General features: G+C 43.8%; 1 protein-coding gene across 1 annotated transcript in view; it reads left to right on the top strand.

Annotated features, from left to right (window-relative positions):
* LOC147894642 (DEAD-box ATP-dependent RNA helicase 20-like) overlaps positions 1–17261 on the top strand; it is a 40245-nt gene that overhangs the window by 6589 nt on the left and 16395 nt on the right. Inside the window, exons 2-10 of the mRNA XM_087385094.1 lie at positions 5078–5170; positions 5305–5469; positions 5579–5674; positions 6560–6634; positions 6755–6916; positions 7225–7305; positions 7415–7513; positions 13427–13522; positions 13622–13753. Coding sequence (XP_087241220.1) covers positions 5078–5170; positions 5305–5469; positions 5579–5674; positions 6560–6634; positions 6755–6916; positions 7225–7305; positions 7415–7513; positions 13427–13522; positions 13622–13753 — 999 coding nt within the window. The remainder of the gene's footprint in view (positions 1–5077; positions 5171–5304; positions 5470–5578; positions 5675–6559; positions 6635–6754; positions 6917–7224; positions 7306–7414; positions 7514–13426; positions 13523–13621; positions 13754–17261) is intronic.

Here is a 17261-nt window from a genome sequence, read left to right as displayed (position 1 = left end):
ACTTTGCAAGAATCTTTAGAACAACAAAAAAATCTAAATTTGTATGATTGGACTTATTCTAGTCTTACAAAGGTATATATAGTACTCAATCTCAGAGTCAAAATCAAATAATAGCTAGGTGTCATGGTGGCTCTCTTATGGGGTGCGAAAATGTCTCGTATCTATATCTGCCGGGTCGTCTCTCTTTGTGGCGTCGGTGCAAGGATGGACCAAATCATATACAAAAGCTGGGCACAATTTACCACCCTCTATTGGCAGGGTGCTGACTAGATGTAGACCCCTGTGACACCAAAAATCTGTTCTTCTACCTCCTCGTGGCACCTTCAAAACACTCAGCCTGCATTGCTTTCCTAGAGCTTGTGGGCATCGTAATGGTACCCGCAAACACGTCATTCTGCTGCTCCCTTGGACAGCCTATTGAAAGGCAATGTCTGCCCTGTTGAACCTTGACCTCCTTGCTGCTGTGATGGTGGCGATGCACAAAATTCCCGTGATGCCCTCCTCCCTCGTCTTCCCTTGCTGCTGTATAAGCAGTGAAGACCTGTTGCTGTACCCCTGGGCCTCTTTGCTGCAGTATTGGCAGCTCAAATTGAGGCACCAGAACCCTGGAACAATGCCCCTTTCCCAGCCTTTTCATAAGGCACTTGTTGGAAAATAAGAGGGAATGAATCACTCAAACCTCCACCCAAGATCTCTCCAACTCTTACACACACTCAACTCAGATAGATGATCACAGATGCAACAAACACTCACTCAGAAATAAATATGGATGGAAAGAGAGAGAGAGAGTATATTTATCCACCGGATGGTGGGCAGAAAAATAGCTCCAAGGGAGCAGTACAAAACACAGCAAAGTGCTGGAGAATATTGATGGACTCTCTCTCTCACCAACTGCTCCAGATCTGAGTGCTGAACACAGCCTTGGAGAGGAGCTTTCAGTCTTGCACTGGATGCTGGAACCAATGGAGGATTGGGCCTTTTATAGTCACTGCCCAGGCCCCTTCAGTTGACCGATCAGCAGGGTCGGTACCCCTGTCTGGTGGCCGACCACATGGGCCCTAGTAAACTGACCAGGGTTGGCCCTGGTCGGTGGCCCTGGTTGGGCCGACTTGGCCAGCCACAGGCCCCTATTTAAGGGCGCCCTGGGCGGCCAGTCAATGCTGCTCCTGGTGCCTCTATGTGAGGCCTAGAGCCCCTTTATTCCTGCTATTGCAGACTGCAACCAGCCCGTGTGCTGGTTGCCTATGATGCCGGCGTGAGTGTCTCTCTCCCCAGCCCTCCTACCTCTCACTGCCCCTTGTCCCCTCAAATCGAGGGCTCACAGGTGGGCACAGTGAGTTTCTAACACCCCCCCTCAATGTCACAACTGTGGGCCAATCCCCATTCGTTTGATGAGGTGCTCCATCTGTTTTCGAGGAAGTGCCTTTGTGAAGAGGTCGGACAAGTTGTCGGTGGTCGGGCAGTACATAAGCTCGATCACGTTGTCGATGATGAGCTCTCGAACAAAGTGGTAATGAACTTTGATGTGCTTGGTCCGTGCATGGTACACTGGATTCTTGGCAATGACTATGCAACTCTGATTGTTGCACATCAGCACTGATGCATCTTCCTGACACATGTCCATGTCCTCCAGAATCCACCTCAACCATAGTGTCTCACAAGCTGCTGTACATGCGGCTCTGTACTATGCCTCTGTAGATGAAAGGGCCATTGTGGGTTGCTTCTTACTCAGCCAAGAGATGGCACCAGATGCAAGTAAAAAACAATACCTTGTTGTTGATCTTCTGGTATCAGCCCCGCCCAATCACTGTCACAGAACCCGCCTAGTTTGATGCCTTTGGTGTAGGTGATCCCGTAGGTGCAAGCACCCTTTAGATATCTCAGCACCCGTAAACCTGCATCCCAATGACTCTTCCTGGGAGAAGCAGAGAACTGACATAATAGCTCAACTGCATAACAAATAACAGGTCGAGTATTGGTAAGGTAAAGCAAGCTTCCTACCAATCGTCGGTACAAAGGAGTATCGACCGGTTGAGATGTGTTGTGAACACTTAGCTTGAGCCCGACCTCCATGGGAGTTACTGCTGTCTTGCAATCCTCCATCTGAAATCTCTTCAGAAGTTCTCTGTAATATTTCTCCTGTGAAATGAAGATCCTGTCGCCTGCTTTACTTCTATCCCAATGAAGTAGTGTAATAACCCAAGGTCAGTCATCTCAAACTCAGACATGAGTAGCTCCTTGACCTGAGAAATCTTCTTGACATGGTCACCTGTCAAGATAAGATCATCAACATAGAGGATAAGTACCAATCGCAACCCCTTCTCAATGAACAAGTAAAGGTTTGCCTCAGAGGGACTCCGACTTAGCCCTTCTGAAAGAATACATCAATTCTTTGGTACCAAGCTCTAGGGACCTGTTTCAGCCTGTATAATGCCTTCTTCAACCTGCAGACCTTTAATGGGGACCCTGGATCTTGAAAGCCCGGTGGTTGCTCCACGTATACCTCCTCCTATAGGGTTCCATTAAGGAATGCAGACGTCACGTCCATTTGAAAAATAGGCCACTGGAATTGGGCAGCAAGGGCAATCATTGTCCGGATAGTAACCATGCGAGCTGTGGAAGCAAAAGTTTCATTAAAATCCATGCCTTAAGTTTGAGCAAAACCTTTGACCACTAACCTTGCTTTATACTTATCCAAGCTGCCGTCTGATTTGTATTTAAGTTTGTATACCCACTTAGTGCCGATGACTTTCCGTCGTGGGGGCCTGGCCACTAAGTCCCAGGTATTGTTCTTCAGGATAGCATCCATCTCTGCCTGCATGGTAGCTTGCCATTCTGGATTGTCCTTCGCCTCCTCGAAGGTCCTTGGCTCTTCAAGCTGAGCCACCAACGCAAAATTCACGGATGGGGTCTTCTGAAGACGTTAGGACCGTCGCAATTCGGAACTGCTACTCTCAAGTATTTTGGTGACCCGAGAGTCTTCCAATGTCCGTAGCTACCATGGGGGCAACCTCTTCTGCTTCTCAGTGGGAGGAGGAACTGGAACTGCTTCTGGAACATCCTGCTCTTCCTCAGTACCTTGTGGAACATCAGCTTCCGATTTCGTCACCTCTTGGATGGTCAACCTGGGGCGGGGTGGGTTCGGGGGTTGAACAATCTCCTCCTCCTCTATCTGAGGCTCGTCTTGGGGTTCAGATTCCTTTTCTTCGAAGATGACATCCCGACTGATAAGGATTTGCTTCTTTATTGGGTCGAAGAGTCGATAGGCCTTGGATTCTTCGCTATACCTAACAAAGATACATTTTCTGCTTCGGGAATCAAGCTTGGTCCTTTCTTCCTTGCGCACATGCACCCATGTGTTAGAACCAAAAATGCGAAGATGAGTGATAGAGGGCTTCTTACCATAAAATGCCTTATACGGAGTCTTGTCCTTGACGGCCTTCGTCTTGGTCCAGTTGAGAATGTGTACGGCTGTATTGATAGCTTCACTCCAATAGGCTTTAGAAAGGTTCCTCCCTCGGAGCATAGCAAGCCCTATCTCCGTGGTGGTTCTATGCTTCCTCTTGGCTATCCCGTTTTGCTGAGAAGTATGTGCTGTGGTGAGTTGTCGCTTGATCCCATGCTTGCGACAAAATGTGTTAAACTTATTTGAGGTGAATTCTCTCCCCTTGTTTGTACGGAACGTCTTGACATCCTTCCCTGTGTCCTTTTCAACTTTGGCCTTCCAGTCCTTGAACTTCTTGTAAGCCTGTGACTTTTTAGCCAAACAATACACCCATGTCATTCTACTGAAATCATGCCCATGATGCTGTAGACATTGGGCCACAAATGTCGGCATGAACCAACTCAAGTGGTTTGCTGGCCCGGAACGAGGCCTCTTGTGGGAACTTGTCCCTGTGCTGCTTGCCTTCTAGACAAGCCCTACAGACACCATCATTGCCTGTAATAGGTGGAAGTCCATCCACCATCTTCAATTTTGACATTTCAGCCAAGGTTCCATGCTGGCGTGATTGAAGCGCTCATGCCAAAGCCTGGACTTTCCGTTGTCTTCATGAACCAACATTGCACTGAGGCGGTACAGCCCATTTTCTTCAACTCCTTGGGCCACCATCTGCCCATTTGCTTTGGATGTCATGATGACCTTGCCGTCTTTGAAGAGAACTGACATGTTCTTCTTGTCCATCTGACTTATAGACAGTAAGTTCTTGCAAAAGTTGGGTACATAAAGTACGCCAGAGATATCCTTCTCCTCACTTGCAGTCTTAACGAAAGGAATGCTACCAATGCCCTTCACAGGACATGTCCGGCTATCCCCGACAGAAACTTTGGAATCCGGGTGTGTACTTTCCGTGGTTTTGAACCAAGTCTTTCTGTTAGACATGTGCTTTGAAGCACTGCTGTCAACATACCAACCCTCTTTTCCTTCAGTGACTGCATACGCTGAACAATGTTCACTGATTAAAAACAACTGTCCAGTCGTTACATTGGCAGAATCATTCTTAGGCAAAGATAGGAAGCTTTGCGAGGTGAGGCATGCTTGTAAAGCCTTTCCGAGGTCTCTTTTTGAATTTGGGGGCCACCCTCATTGAGTTGCAAAGTAAGCTGGTACAGTTTGCAATTGTGGTAGTTTAAACTTGTTTTCTGAAATATGACCTGTCATTGAGAATATGGTCAGAGTAATGTACTGCAAATCTGGTTTACACGCATGCCAAAGTTTTGGTATGTGTATGCATCTGGTTAAAGCTTGTACACTTGCCTCCTGAGAATGGGTTAGAACCCCATAAATTTGTGTTCATGGCACATGCTTTTTCTAGCATTAGTTTATGATAAAGGTTTTGGTATGGATCCCACATCAGCAATAGGTCTGGTGCTTCTGTTCTATATGGACGATGCTAAAATTTTAAATGTGCAAAGTCTTTGGATGCTCCTTGGTTATAAACTTTGAAATACAAGGTTAAATAAGGCCTTAGGAAGTTGAGTGGCCAAGTCCCATGTCCTTCAGTAGTTTTCCCTATTCTCTTTATTTAGCAAGTCTCCTTTATCCTCATGTTGTTGATAATCGTGTTTTTTGTGTCAGATTGCTGAGGTGAGGGCTCGGTTGAATGTGGATGTTGAGATTTCGGCGGGCACAGCTCTTGCCCCAGCACCTGTGGAGACTTTCGAAGATATGGTTTGTAGAAGCTTTCCCTGTCTGTAATTGGTCATGAAAAAGCATTCGAATGTGTGTGCTATCTCTGCTATCCAAGCAATGCTCATAGAGCCATTAGTTTGTGAAGCTTTTTGATATTCCTTGTATGCTTGCAGTGCTTGCATCAAAGTATCATGAAGGATATTGCATTTCATGAGTACACCACACCTACACCAATCCAGGCTCAAGCAATGCCAGTGGCATTGAGTGGAAGAGATTTGCTTGGGTGTGCAGAGACTGGAAGTGGCAAAACTGCAGCCTTTTCCATTCCAATGATCCAGGTAGTTGACCTGAATTTATTAAAAAATTTGAGGCATAGGAGTGAGTTGTGGCACAATTTTAATGCTTGTATTCTTTGACATTTCTTAGTGTATTATCTGTACCTTGCAGCATTGTTTGGCACAGCCTTCTGTACGGCATGGAGATGGGCCTTTAGCTTTGGTTCTAGCTCCGACTCGAGAGCTAGCACAACAGATTGAGAAAGAGGTACTGTTGAATATTATATAAAATTGCTATGCTTTGGAAGATATCGCTATATCAGAGGCTTATGAGATTAGGTCCGAAGGAACTAGATTCCCTTTCCTATTTTTGTGTAACCAATTACAAGTAAATAAATAAATAATAAATATCTCCGAGTTGTGTGAATACGCATATACATGTGTGTGTGTGTGTGTGTGTGAGGCACACAGACGCACATGTTTATGAATACATGTGTGTGTCTCTCCACACACACAAAGCACTCACTCGTGCGTGTGCGCACACACACATGTATTTATCTTTGGTATGTATATGTATGCGTGTGTACATGTACATATGTGATATATGATATGTGTGTTTGTGTGTGTGTGTGTGAGAGAGTGAGAGAGAGAGAGAGAGAGAGAGAGAGAGAGAGAGAGAGAGAGTCTGTCTTTTTATATTTGTGTCGTGTCCCTCCTCTTTTGTAGCTTTTCTTTGATATTTCTGAGTTGCCTTCTGGCCGCCTATATGGAAGTGTATACTGAGAAATAGCAAAGAAAATTTAAAGGGTCAACCCAGATTGACGTTTTTAAACAGCCAAACGTTTCATAACTTTTGGAAGCATTTGGTTCAGACCCAAACACATTTTTTGGCAAGACTGCTGTCCAGGCAAAGCTCAGGTAGACTTTGGGCAGTGAGCATGGGTGTATGAACTGGGTGACACATTTAGCTGCATTGTTTATATTTTGAATCTACTGTGGCCAGAGATGTGGAGGCAAATTAAATAGGCAAGGAGTCTCTCCTTTGTAGGCTTGCATTGAGATCCTGTGCTTCACGCAGCTTATTTTCATGAGAGGAGATGTTGTGTATGAAGCCATATCTATTTTTATCATTGCTGGGTGCTTGCTTTGGCAGGTAAAGGCCTTTAGTAGGTCTCTTGACAACTTTAGAACAGCAATTGTCGTTGGAGGAACGAACATTGGAGAGCAGGTAAAGGAATATATTTTTTGGATGTATATTTGTTATTCTTTTTTAATTGGCAGTATGTTTCTGCTGCTCTTTGTTAAACAGTGTACACCATGAGCTGATGAACCTTTATTTTCCATCCAGAGGTCTGAGCTAAGAGCTGGGGTGGAGGTGGTGGTTGCTACTCCTGGAAGGTTTATAGATCACCTTCAGCAAGGCAATAGTTCATTGTCAAGGGTGTCCTATGTTGTTCTTGATGAAGCAGATCGAATGCTCGATATGGGGTTTGAACCCCAGATTAGAGAGGTGAGGTTAACGTGGTTTTCAAGAGCTGTCTGTATGGTTATTGAATTGAACATTTTAACGGGGTTGTCTTTGCCAGAATGACCTGTTTATAAGCGGAAGAAAGAATTGTAGACATAGGATTTCTAACAACCTAGCCTTGTGATAAGAACCACCTAGCTGTCGCAACACTTTTTCCATGTTCAGGTCTTTTTTATTAGCTTATATTAAAGGATGTGTACACACTTCTAGACTGTCTCAGGCTGTTGTATCTGCAATAAAGCGCTCAGGTCATGACATCCTTTGTACTGAAACCCCCTATTTGTCTGCAGGTCATGAAGAATCTTCCAAAAAAGCATCAAACACTTCTATTCAGTGCCACCATGCCAGAGGAGATAGAAGCATTAGCTCAGGTATTTGCAACTATTTCACCATGTTATCTGTGTTGTTTGTAGATCATACACACATCACTCAAAGTTGAGTGTCATCCGTTGATGCTTACTCTTTTGAGGGTCTCTTCAGGAGTATTTGAGCAGTCCTTTGCGAGTGAAAGTTGGAAAAGTGAGCAGTCCAACAGCAAATGTATCCCAACTTCTGGATAAAGTCGTTGATGAAGAAAAGGTAAGATTCTAAAACCCTTCCATACAAATGATTATAAGCAGTTGGGAGGCTGTGATCTCATGTAGCAATTGTCTTGAAAGCAATGCAAAGTCACGAATCTAGATTCTAATCAGACTACCTTATTGAAGCATAGAGAAGGTTTTTTGGGCCAATTCACTGGAGTTGAGTGCGAGCCTCCAACTTAACTTTTAATTAAAGAGATAATGCTGGCCTCATTGTCATTATCGTTTTTATAGGGAGGATTGGATACCAGCAGCATTTTTTACTGAGAAATCCTCGTTTGGGAGAGTAAGATGAGAGTGTATAGACTTCACAAGCAGTTGTAGCTTGAAAGAAGAGAATTTGGGCTACTTTTTGATTAGTCTTCTCCTTTATTGCTAGCTTTTGTCATGGCTGAATGTGCTCTTCACCTCTAGAGTGTTGACAGAAATTCAGTACGAAGACGTGTGCATGAATGGACGCTCAAGTATGTGTGGGTGTGTGGATATGTATGTGTTAGAGCATATGCTTATACTAGCAACCCAGTATAGCTGCTTATGCTTGGGCACTGATGACGATATAAGTGTTGCTTTGCTTTGCGTGCTAAGTATGTCTTCCTTTTGTTTTTCTAGATAGCTGAGTTTCGCAGAGAAGGGAAATGCTTTAAGTGTGGGAAAGAGGGGCATGTGGCTGCCTAGTGCCCAGAAAAGCCTTCAACTTCGAAGGGAAAAGAGGCAGAGAAGCCACGGGGACAGCAAAAGCCAATGGTAGGAGGAATTCCTGACATATTGGGTCATGTTTCAAACCCAAAAGAACGAGAATTGCTGCTATCATGGGGCAAAGTCAGAGACCAGCAAGCGCTAATTTTATTTGATCGAGGGGCTACTGATAATTTCACATTAGAGGACCTAGCCCTGAGGCTGGGAATAAAGACGGAGAAGTTGGGCAGGGCTTTGGATGCCGATTAGATGTTCTGTGGAAACCTTGTGCGAGTCACTTCCTTGATAGGGAAGCTCCGTCTTCATATACAGAGTTATGTGGATCAGGAAGACTTCTTCATTTCTCCACTGAAACATCATGATGTAGTCTTGGGTATGCCTTGGTTTTATCGCAAGGTAGTGAAGTTGACTCTTCCTAAAAGAGTGCTAGAGTTTGTACATAGGAGCAAAGAATATCGTGTGGTTGCTAGGAATATCATTGTATCAAATAGTTCTGCTGGAAAAGAAATAAAGTCTGTAGTCTCAGCTTACATGATTTTTGTAAACGAGAGAGATGTGGAAATGTATGCTGAAACAAGTGAGGCAGATCATAATAAATTTGAGTTTATTGAAAATTTTAAAGATTGTTTTTTTGACGCTTTGCCAATGGAGCTACCCCCTGAGAGACCTGAGGATCATTGCATAGAACTCATTCCTAGAAGCGAACCACCCAATAGGTCCCCATACAGAGTTAGTGCAACTCAGCGAGAAGAGATTATAACTTAGGTGCAGGACTTGTTGTCCAAGGGGTTGATTCAACCTAGTTCTTCTCCTTTTTGTTCCCCTGTACTGCTAGTACAAAAGAAAGATGGCTCATTCCGTATGTGGGTCGATTACCGCGCACTGAACAAAATGACCATCAAGAATAGATTCCCTATTCCACGCATTGATGATGTATTTTCAGCAGGATAGACTCAAAGAGTGGCTATCACCAAGTGAGGATACAGCCTCAGGATGTGCACAAGACAGCGTTCTGCACTGCTTTTGGGTTGTATGAATATCTGGTGATGCCTTTTGGATTAACAAATGCCCCAGCTACCTTCAGTAGGATGATGGATCGTATCTCTGACCCTACAGACAGTTCACTGGTACCTTGTTCGATGACATAATTGTCTTTTCTAAGTACGAGAAAGAGCACAAGGAACATCTTGCTATAGTGTTTCAAGAGCTGAGAAATCATCAGCTCTATGCAAACAGCAAGAAAAGTGAATGTTTCCTGGAAGAAATCCATTATCTGGGGCATATAATATCCAAGAATGGGATATAGATGGATCCAGCAAAGATCCGTACCATTCAGGAATGGCCAGAGTTGAAAACTGTGCATGAACATGCTGTCAATGTATCATTTTCAGATTGTCCATACCCGAGGAATTCAGAACAGAGTGGCAGGTGCCTTGTCCCGAAGACCCCAGGTCAATAATGTGACTATTGCTTATCATCAGGACCTAGAAGGCATGAGGAAGCAATATGCTAGTGATGCAGATTTTGGTGAGATTTTACAGCAAATAAAAGAGGGGCAATCCACCAGTCATTATTCCTTGAAAGATGTGTATCTAATGAAAGATGATTGCCTATGCATCACCCAGGAGATGAGGAAAAAGATTTTGGAGGAATGCCATGCACCTCCCTATGCTGGACACAGAGGAATTACAGCAACAACTCTAGCACTAAAGAGGTATTTCTTTTGGCCAGGGATGTGGAAAGATATACATCAGTTTGTTACTGAATGCCTTACGTGTCAGAAAGTGAAGTATGATAGACGGAAGGCACCTGGCCTACTTATGCCTCTTCCCGTGCCTCATGCACCATGGGAAAGTATTACAATGGACTTTATTTTTGATTTGCCAAGATCAAAGTCAGGGAATGATGGGATTTGGACTATCATTGATAGATTCAGCAAGCAAGCTCATTTCATTCCAGTTCGCAAAACCATAAAGGCAGATCATATGGCTACGCTTTTCATGGCACAGATCTTTAAGCATCATGGTATGCCAAAGTCCATTGTTAGTGATCGAGATCCTAGAATGACCAGTCTATTCTAGAGAGCTTTATTTGATAACATGGGGACGAATCTGAATTTTTCTTCTTCTTTCCATTCCCAAACAGATGGTCAAAGTGAAGTAGCAAATTCTACAGCATTGGATATGCTGAAATGCTACGTGGGTGACCAAGGTTCAGACTGGGAAAAGTACCTACCATTGGTAGAGTTTGCTTACAATAATACGGTACACAGCTCTACAGGGAAAGCCCCCTTTGAGGTCATTTATGGGAAGGTGATTCTGCCACCTATTCTGAGGACCAAGGATGAAATATTTGCAGCTGATCAGTTTGTGAGAGACCTCCAGACAGCTTACAGCCAAGTTCGGACACCAATCGAAAGGTCTCAAGAGAAACATAAAAGAGCTGCAGATAAGCATAGGAGACAGTTAGATCTCAAGGAAGGGGATTGCGTACTTTTGAAGTTTGAAAAAGCTAGGCTTCGCAAGTTTAAAGGCAAACAGAAAGTGTATGCAAAGTTATCTCCCATATACTATGGCCCTTTCAGGGTTATAGAAAGAACAAATGAGGTTGCATACAGGTTATCATTGCCAGAGCATTGGAGGATTCACAATGCATTCCATGTGAGTCTTCTAAAGAAATTCCAAAGACCAGAGCCTACAGAGCCCGTATCAGAGGATCCACCGGAAGTGGATGAGCTGGAGGAGGTCCTTCAGCTAGAACAGATTGTGTACCATACTGTACGCAAAGGCCCTCAGGGCAAGGAGTTTTACATGTATCTTGTAAAATTCAAGAATTATACGGCATTAGATGCCAAGTGGATGGACGAAGACATGTTATCCGATCATCCACAGCTTTTGGATGTTTACAAGGAAGCTTTTCAATTGAGGTCAATTGAATAGAAGGCGAGGGGATGTCAGCAAAATGTAAATATCCTAAGTCAAAGTATAGTTGACCATTTATTTGATCATAATTAAAGAGTTTTATATGGGTTAATTATGGTCAAAGAGTTCTTTTAATGGTCAAAGAATTGACTACGGTCAAAGATACTTGACTCTGGTCAAGTAAACCTGATCCCGGTCAGGGAGACTTGGTTTATTACCAAGAGGGTTAACTACGGTTAACCAAAGAACAGAGCTGACTATGGTTAGAGAGTGTTGACTTCGGTCAACGAGACTTGGCATGTGCCAAGAGGGTTAACCACGGTCGGTGACTTAGGAGATGTTGACCTCCAACAGTTTGGACCTTGATTCCCAGCTCTTTGATTAGAAACCTTTTGTGCACTCTCTCCACACGCTTCCATGAGCCTTTGGACCTTGATTGCCAGCTCTTTGATTAGAAACCTTTTTTGCACTCTCTCTACACTCTTCCACAAGCCTTTGGCAAGCCCTAGAGCCTAAGCCTGGCATCCTTAAAGAATGATGGTCTGCATTTAGCATTGTATATACAGTTTTTGGCATTCCCAAATCAGATGTAGTACTTTTTGATTTGTTTTGTAGGCTGGAAAGTGCCTTCATTCTCCATAAGATCCTTCTTTCCCACACTTTCCAGTTGTAGTTGTCGGTGAATTCCAGGCTCAAGTACTTGGAGTGTACCCTCTCTCTCAAGTACTTTGGGTGTACCCACTTGTAGTTGTTTGTGTATTCCAGGCCTAAGATTGTGTTGTTTAGAGGGGACATCCTTGCTTGATGCCTATATCACTGCATATACTGACTTTCCACTTGTTTGAGTAGCCTACTGGCAGCCTTGCCAGTTCAGCGAACACCCTTTTGTAAAGTCAAAGTGTGGCTTCCCTTAGCTTTGTTTCTGTGTCAAATGCCTTGTTGAAGTCTACAAAGCAGCAATATAGAGCATTGTTTTTACCCAATGCCCTTCTGCTATTGATCTTATTGTGACTAGGTGGTCAGAATGCTTGGGCCTGAAACCTGCTTGGGATGGTGATCTTGCTCTAGTGCTGTCTGCCCATTCACTCATTTTCTGCTCCAAGATTGTGCCATAGAGCTTCTTACCACGATCGGCCTGTAGTTTTTTTCGTCTTGCTTGTCTTCCCCTTGGAATATAGGGCGTATTTCGAACATCTATTCTATGGCCTTGTTCATCACTATTGTGAGTGTCCCTCTTGTTGTCTGTCCCCCCCATTTTAACATTTATGTGAGGAGGCATTGGGGTTTGGCATCTGCCATTGGCTAGTTTCTTCAGTCCATTTTCTATGTCCTCAATTGACACAATACCTCGTGCTTTGATAGAAAGTGGATTTGTTTCCTTGCTCTGTCTTGTTTGATGCTTTCATGTCTTCCCATTTGCCCCTCCTTTTCTGGGATTGTTTTGCATGGATTTTCCAAAGACTTGTTTTGGGTCCCTCTTGAGTGTTCATACCTCTCCTGTTGTATACTTTGCAGGAGTATCCTTTTTTGGGGTGGGGGGGGGGGTAGTGTTTTGTAATCCCTTTCCCTTGCTGTTTTTTCTTCTGTTATAACTTATTGCTGAGTTCCATGCATGTCTGGCATCTCTCATTACATATCATGGCAGCTGTTACAGGGCATTCCTTCGCTTCTTCCTTTGCCTTTTTAAGACATGTGTGGGCTGCGCTCTGTTAGGGAGTTGGTTAGCTGGTTGTTCAACTCTACACAGTTGCCTTGCCACTTGAGCTTATGTAGGGTGCTTTCTAGATGTTTTGACACATGTGGCGTTTGTTGCAGTCTATCATGATCGGGGGGATGTCTTGTTCTCGGTGGCTGTTGTCTTTTGTTTCGCCATGTATGCAGAGGGAAAATTGCTCGCTGGTCTGATTCAAGTGCTTTATCATCGATCCTGTTTTTTAAAATAAATGGGTTGCATTGTGTCAACTATGTGTGTCAGTTGTGTATGAGAGAGAGAGAGAGAGAGAGAGAGAGAGAGAGGGGGGGGGGGTTTCTCTAGCTCTGCTCTCCGGTCTAGTTAAATTGTCATTAGAATTCTCTTTACACGCTCTTGTTTTTGTATGTGTTAAAATTGCTTAGTGAGATGTGTTGCAGTATAAAATTGCTTTGAATGTTTGGATACAAGCTTAGGTTTATGCATGCTTGATGTTTTAGGTTGACAAACTGTTAGAACTTCTTGTGGAAGAATCGAATGCTTAGGTTTATGCAAGCTTGATGTTTGGATACAAGCTTAGGTTTATGCATGCTTGATGTGACAGGTTGACAAACTGTTAGCACTTCTTGTGGAAGAATCGAATCAAGCAGAGAGGGCTGGCCACCCTGCACCCCTGACTATTGTTTTTGTTGAGCGAAAGGTATATCTAACCTATGTTTTGGATTTTTTCAGTACTCAGCTGAATTTTTACTGAAATCTTGTTTTGATCAATTGCTTAGTGATGCTTAATTTTTTTTAGACAAGGTGTGATGAGATTACGGATGCCTTGGTAGCCCAAGATCTGAAGGCATCTGCTTTACATGGTGGAAGAAGCCAAGCAGAAAGAGAAGCGGCGTTGCGGGACTTCAGAAAAGGAAACATATCCATCTTGGTAAATTTTGTGCTTGTTCTTACCTTATCGCTAGTTATGCCCAAAGGCATTGAATCTTGGACGCTGCATTTTGCTGCATGTTTAATCTTACAGTGCTGAATTTAGGTGAATGTGTAGGGTTTACTGGTGTTGCTATCTTTAAGCCTGGATAATCAACTTACAATGCCATCGAGTTTATTGTACTGTATGTATAGTAAATGGTGGTGCACAAGGTGCTTTCCTTCTGTATAGGTCTTAAACATACCTGTGAATTGGGAGTGCAGCTCCCTTGTTTGATAAGTAACGGTACTGCAGTCCAATGCTCTTGAAGTGACCTAAGCAAATTCAAAATTTCAGTCATAGCTCAATATCATCAACAGCTACTTGTGGCAATGTTTATAGGTTTCCAGCATCTGTTGATGAAGTAAAAAGCTTCAGCTTCATGCTTTTTGGTTCCATTTCAGAGCTCCTTTGTCTTGCTTTAGATCAAGATAATATTGAATCTGCCTTGAAGAGAAAGGGCTGAAATATCTGATTGACTAGGAACTAGAAAGCACCTGAGCCATAAGTAAGGCCACAGGGCATGATGATAAGCTCATTAAAACCTCTGTCAGGGCATGATGATAAGCTCTAAAGACTGTTTTAAGCTCATCCCTGCCCTAATTCTAATCTAATGATTGGTGCCTATGAATGGGTTAAGCAAAGCTTTTGGTAGAAGGGGTTATGGACGGATCGCATGTACTATGTTCTGAGGTGTATGTGCCTAGACTCATCTAGGTATGAGTTCTTTGTGTTTTTAGAGGATGAGTTTGGGCATGTGCCTGGACTCATCTAGGTATATGTTCTGAGGTGTATTTACTATTCCAATAGAACAAAGAATGAACCCTGACTCCCTAAGGTCTTGCCCTAACCCTAATTTCGTCTATGCTGCCTACTTCTCTTAGCCGCCATATTTCCGCCTCTATTCACCTCCTCCTTGCACCCATTTGCTTCTGCTTTTGCCACCACAGCTTGCTGCCTCTATTCGCCTCTTTCTTTCATCTGTTTGCACCTGTTTTGACGCCTTCATTTGAGCCATTTCAGAGCTCTAGGCGCTGTTGACGGCCTGTTACCTGGCTGGTCGGCACAGTTTTTAACGCCTGTGAGCACGTGTGGAGGTTTTCATGGCCGAAAATCAGCTTTTCTGAGTTGCTGCAGCAGAGCCGACCACGTGTGCGCATTTGCATTTTTGGCAGAAGTTCGAGGTCCTTGAAGGCTTTTTTGAGCTATTCTGACAGTTGCTGCATTGTTGACCCATTCTAAAGCTGCTGCTGCATAACCGCCATCAATAGAGGCATTTTCGAGGTGTTTTAGGACTTTCAGCACATCCAAATCAGCTGATTCTTTCCTTGAAGACCTGCTGCAGCACCTCGGAGTACTTTGGACAGCTGCTTTTGCATTTCGGAGCTGTCTTGCTGAGTTGGAGCATCTGCAGCTTTCGCCTAGCCATCTACATCAACCGCCCTGCACTTTTCGGACCTACGTGTGTATTTTAAAGTCCCTCAGGCCTTCGACCAGCTGCTGCAACTATCTACAGGAGCACCTTTTAACCTATCTTGCACACGTCGAGGCTGCTATTGTGTTTTGAAGTCCTAGACCAGCTGTCATACTTGCTGGTTCTTCCTCTGGTGCTGCGAGTTTGTGACCTCAGTTTGCACACAAGAAGATTTCTGGTCCTTCATCTTAGCTTGCTGCCTGCCTTCGCGAGGTCCTCTTCAATCATGACTTCCTTGTCTTCAAGTTCTATCCTCGTGGAGAAGTTTAAGGGGGAAGATTTTCCCACGTGGCAAACCAAGATGCAATTGCTGCTTATGCGTGAAGGAGTTTGGGATGTTGTTGAGGATGACAAGGTTGAGTTACTTGATCAACAACACCAAAAGATTTGGAACCAGGAGAATGCTAAGGCCATTGTCCTCATTGGTCTTTGCTTAGCGGACTCTCATCCATCATGTGGATTTCAAGTGAACAGCTAAGCAGATTTGGAGTCACGGTGAGACCTTCTTTGGTAATAAAATCACCAACTCTAAATTCTTTTTGAAGCTCAAATTTTATGATCTGAAAATGGAAGAGAGTGATGAGTATAACGATCATCTAGTCTAGTTTCAATCTCTTGTTCAACAACTCTCAAGTTTGAAGAGTGTCCCTGATGATGAAAATAAGATGGCTGTCTTTATGAAGATTACGCATGGCATTTCTCGCTTTGAGGACACTCTTGAGATCCTTCACCTTGCCACTTCTACGTTTGATGATATGGTGGCCCTCCCCATTGAGAAGCATCGTCACAATAAGGAAGCCGCTCTTGCCTCTCCTATTGATCATGCCTTTGCTTCCACAAGCAAATGGAAGACCAACAAGAACATTATGTTTCATGAAAGCACCACTATTTGTCTCCATTGCATCCACAGAAATATCCATGGCTGCAGGCTTCATTTGCTAAAGCTTGCATAGAAAACAATTACCTCAAAAGCATTTGGCACTCCTATTTTATAGAAGACAGATTGTACACGCTGGAGAAGACGATAAGCCCACAATCTTTGCATATATTCCATGCAGAGAAGTTGTTGAGAGGAGCATGTCCGTCATTAACAACATTTAGGGGAAGTAAATAGCACATGACCTACGAAGAAGGGAAACCAAATACTGTTGTTTGCCCAGCTTGCATGCAGGCGAAGCATTAATCAACTCTTGCCTAGCTTGCATGCAGGCGAAGAACTAATCAACTCTTAAACGCACACTTACCTGATTAGATTGTTCTCCTGCACAACCACCGACGTTGAAGAAGATCCACGCTCGAATAGAGGAGAAACCAACCGCATGCAGGTCACATTACACTGTTTTAAATAGGTCCATAGTAGACTAATAGGAAAATTCAGGATTTAATTATTGCCACAAATTGCTATTTTCTGTTTTCCAAAACGAACGCCGAAGCTAAGGCTACCCAGATGGGCAGGGGCAGGCCAAAAATGGTGTTAGAGACTAGAATCTTTGTAACAAGTGCCTCGCTCCTCCGTAGGCAGATTGATGCCCGCAAGAACCGCTTCTGGTTGACATGAAAGCTGCTGCAATTTCCCACAAACATTTCCAATCTGCTCATGTGCAAAGACACACAAAAGCTACTACATCTACAAAATGTTAGCCTCTATTCATGTCAAAATCCCTTCCGATTTACCTACAGAAGTCTTGCCAAGCCTCCTATTTTGTGCAAATGACAACAAAAGCTGCTGAATTTCCGAGCAGGATCATAACATCTCTTCCGATTTTACGCTGCAAAACCTACAGAATGTCGTACCTTCTAATTTTTGACACGATATGTTGAGGTGCAGCGATCAAACAAGGGATATTTGAGGAGCTCCGGTGTTTTGAGAGCTGCTGAGCACTCTCATGGCCTCTTGATACTGGTGTGCCAATGCCTTACACTTGATACTGGTGTGCCAATGCCTTACACTTAGTCTATAAGTCAACATGTGACATCATTAAAGTCTCCAGCTTG

Source organism: Dipteris shenzhenensis, chromosome 14 (genome assembly GCF_047967505.1).
Source record: "Dipteris shenzhenensis isolate YYH24624 ecotype China chromosome 14, Dip_SZ_1.0, whole genome shotgun sequence".
NCBI classification, from domain to species: Eukaryota; Viridiplantae; Streptophyta; class Polypodiopsida; order Gleicheniales; family Dipteridaceae; genus Dipteris; species Dipteris shenzhenensis.
The sequence above is the reverse complement of the archived record's forward strand: the minus strand, read 5'-3'. Positions and strand labels throughout refer to the sequence as shown.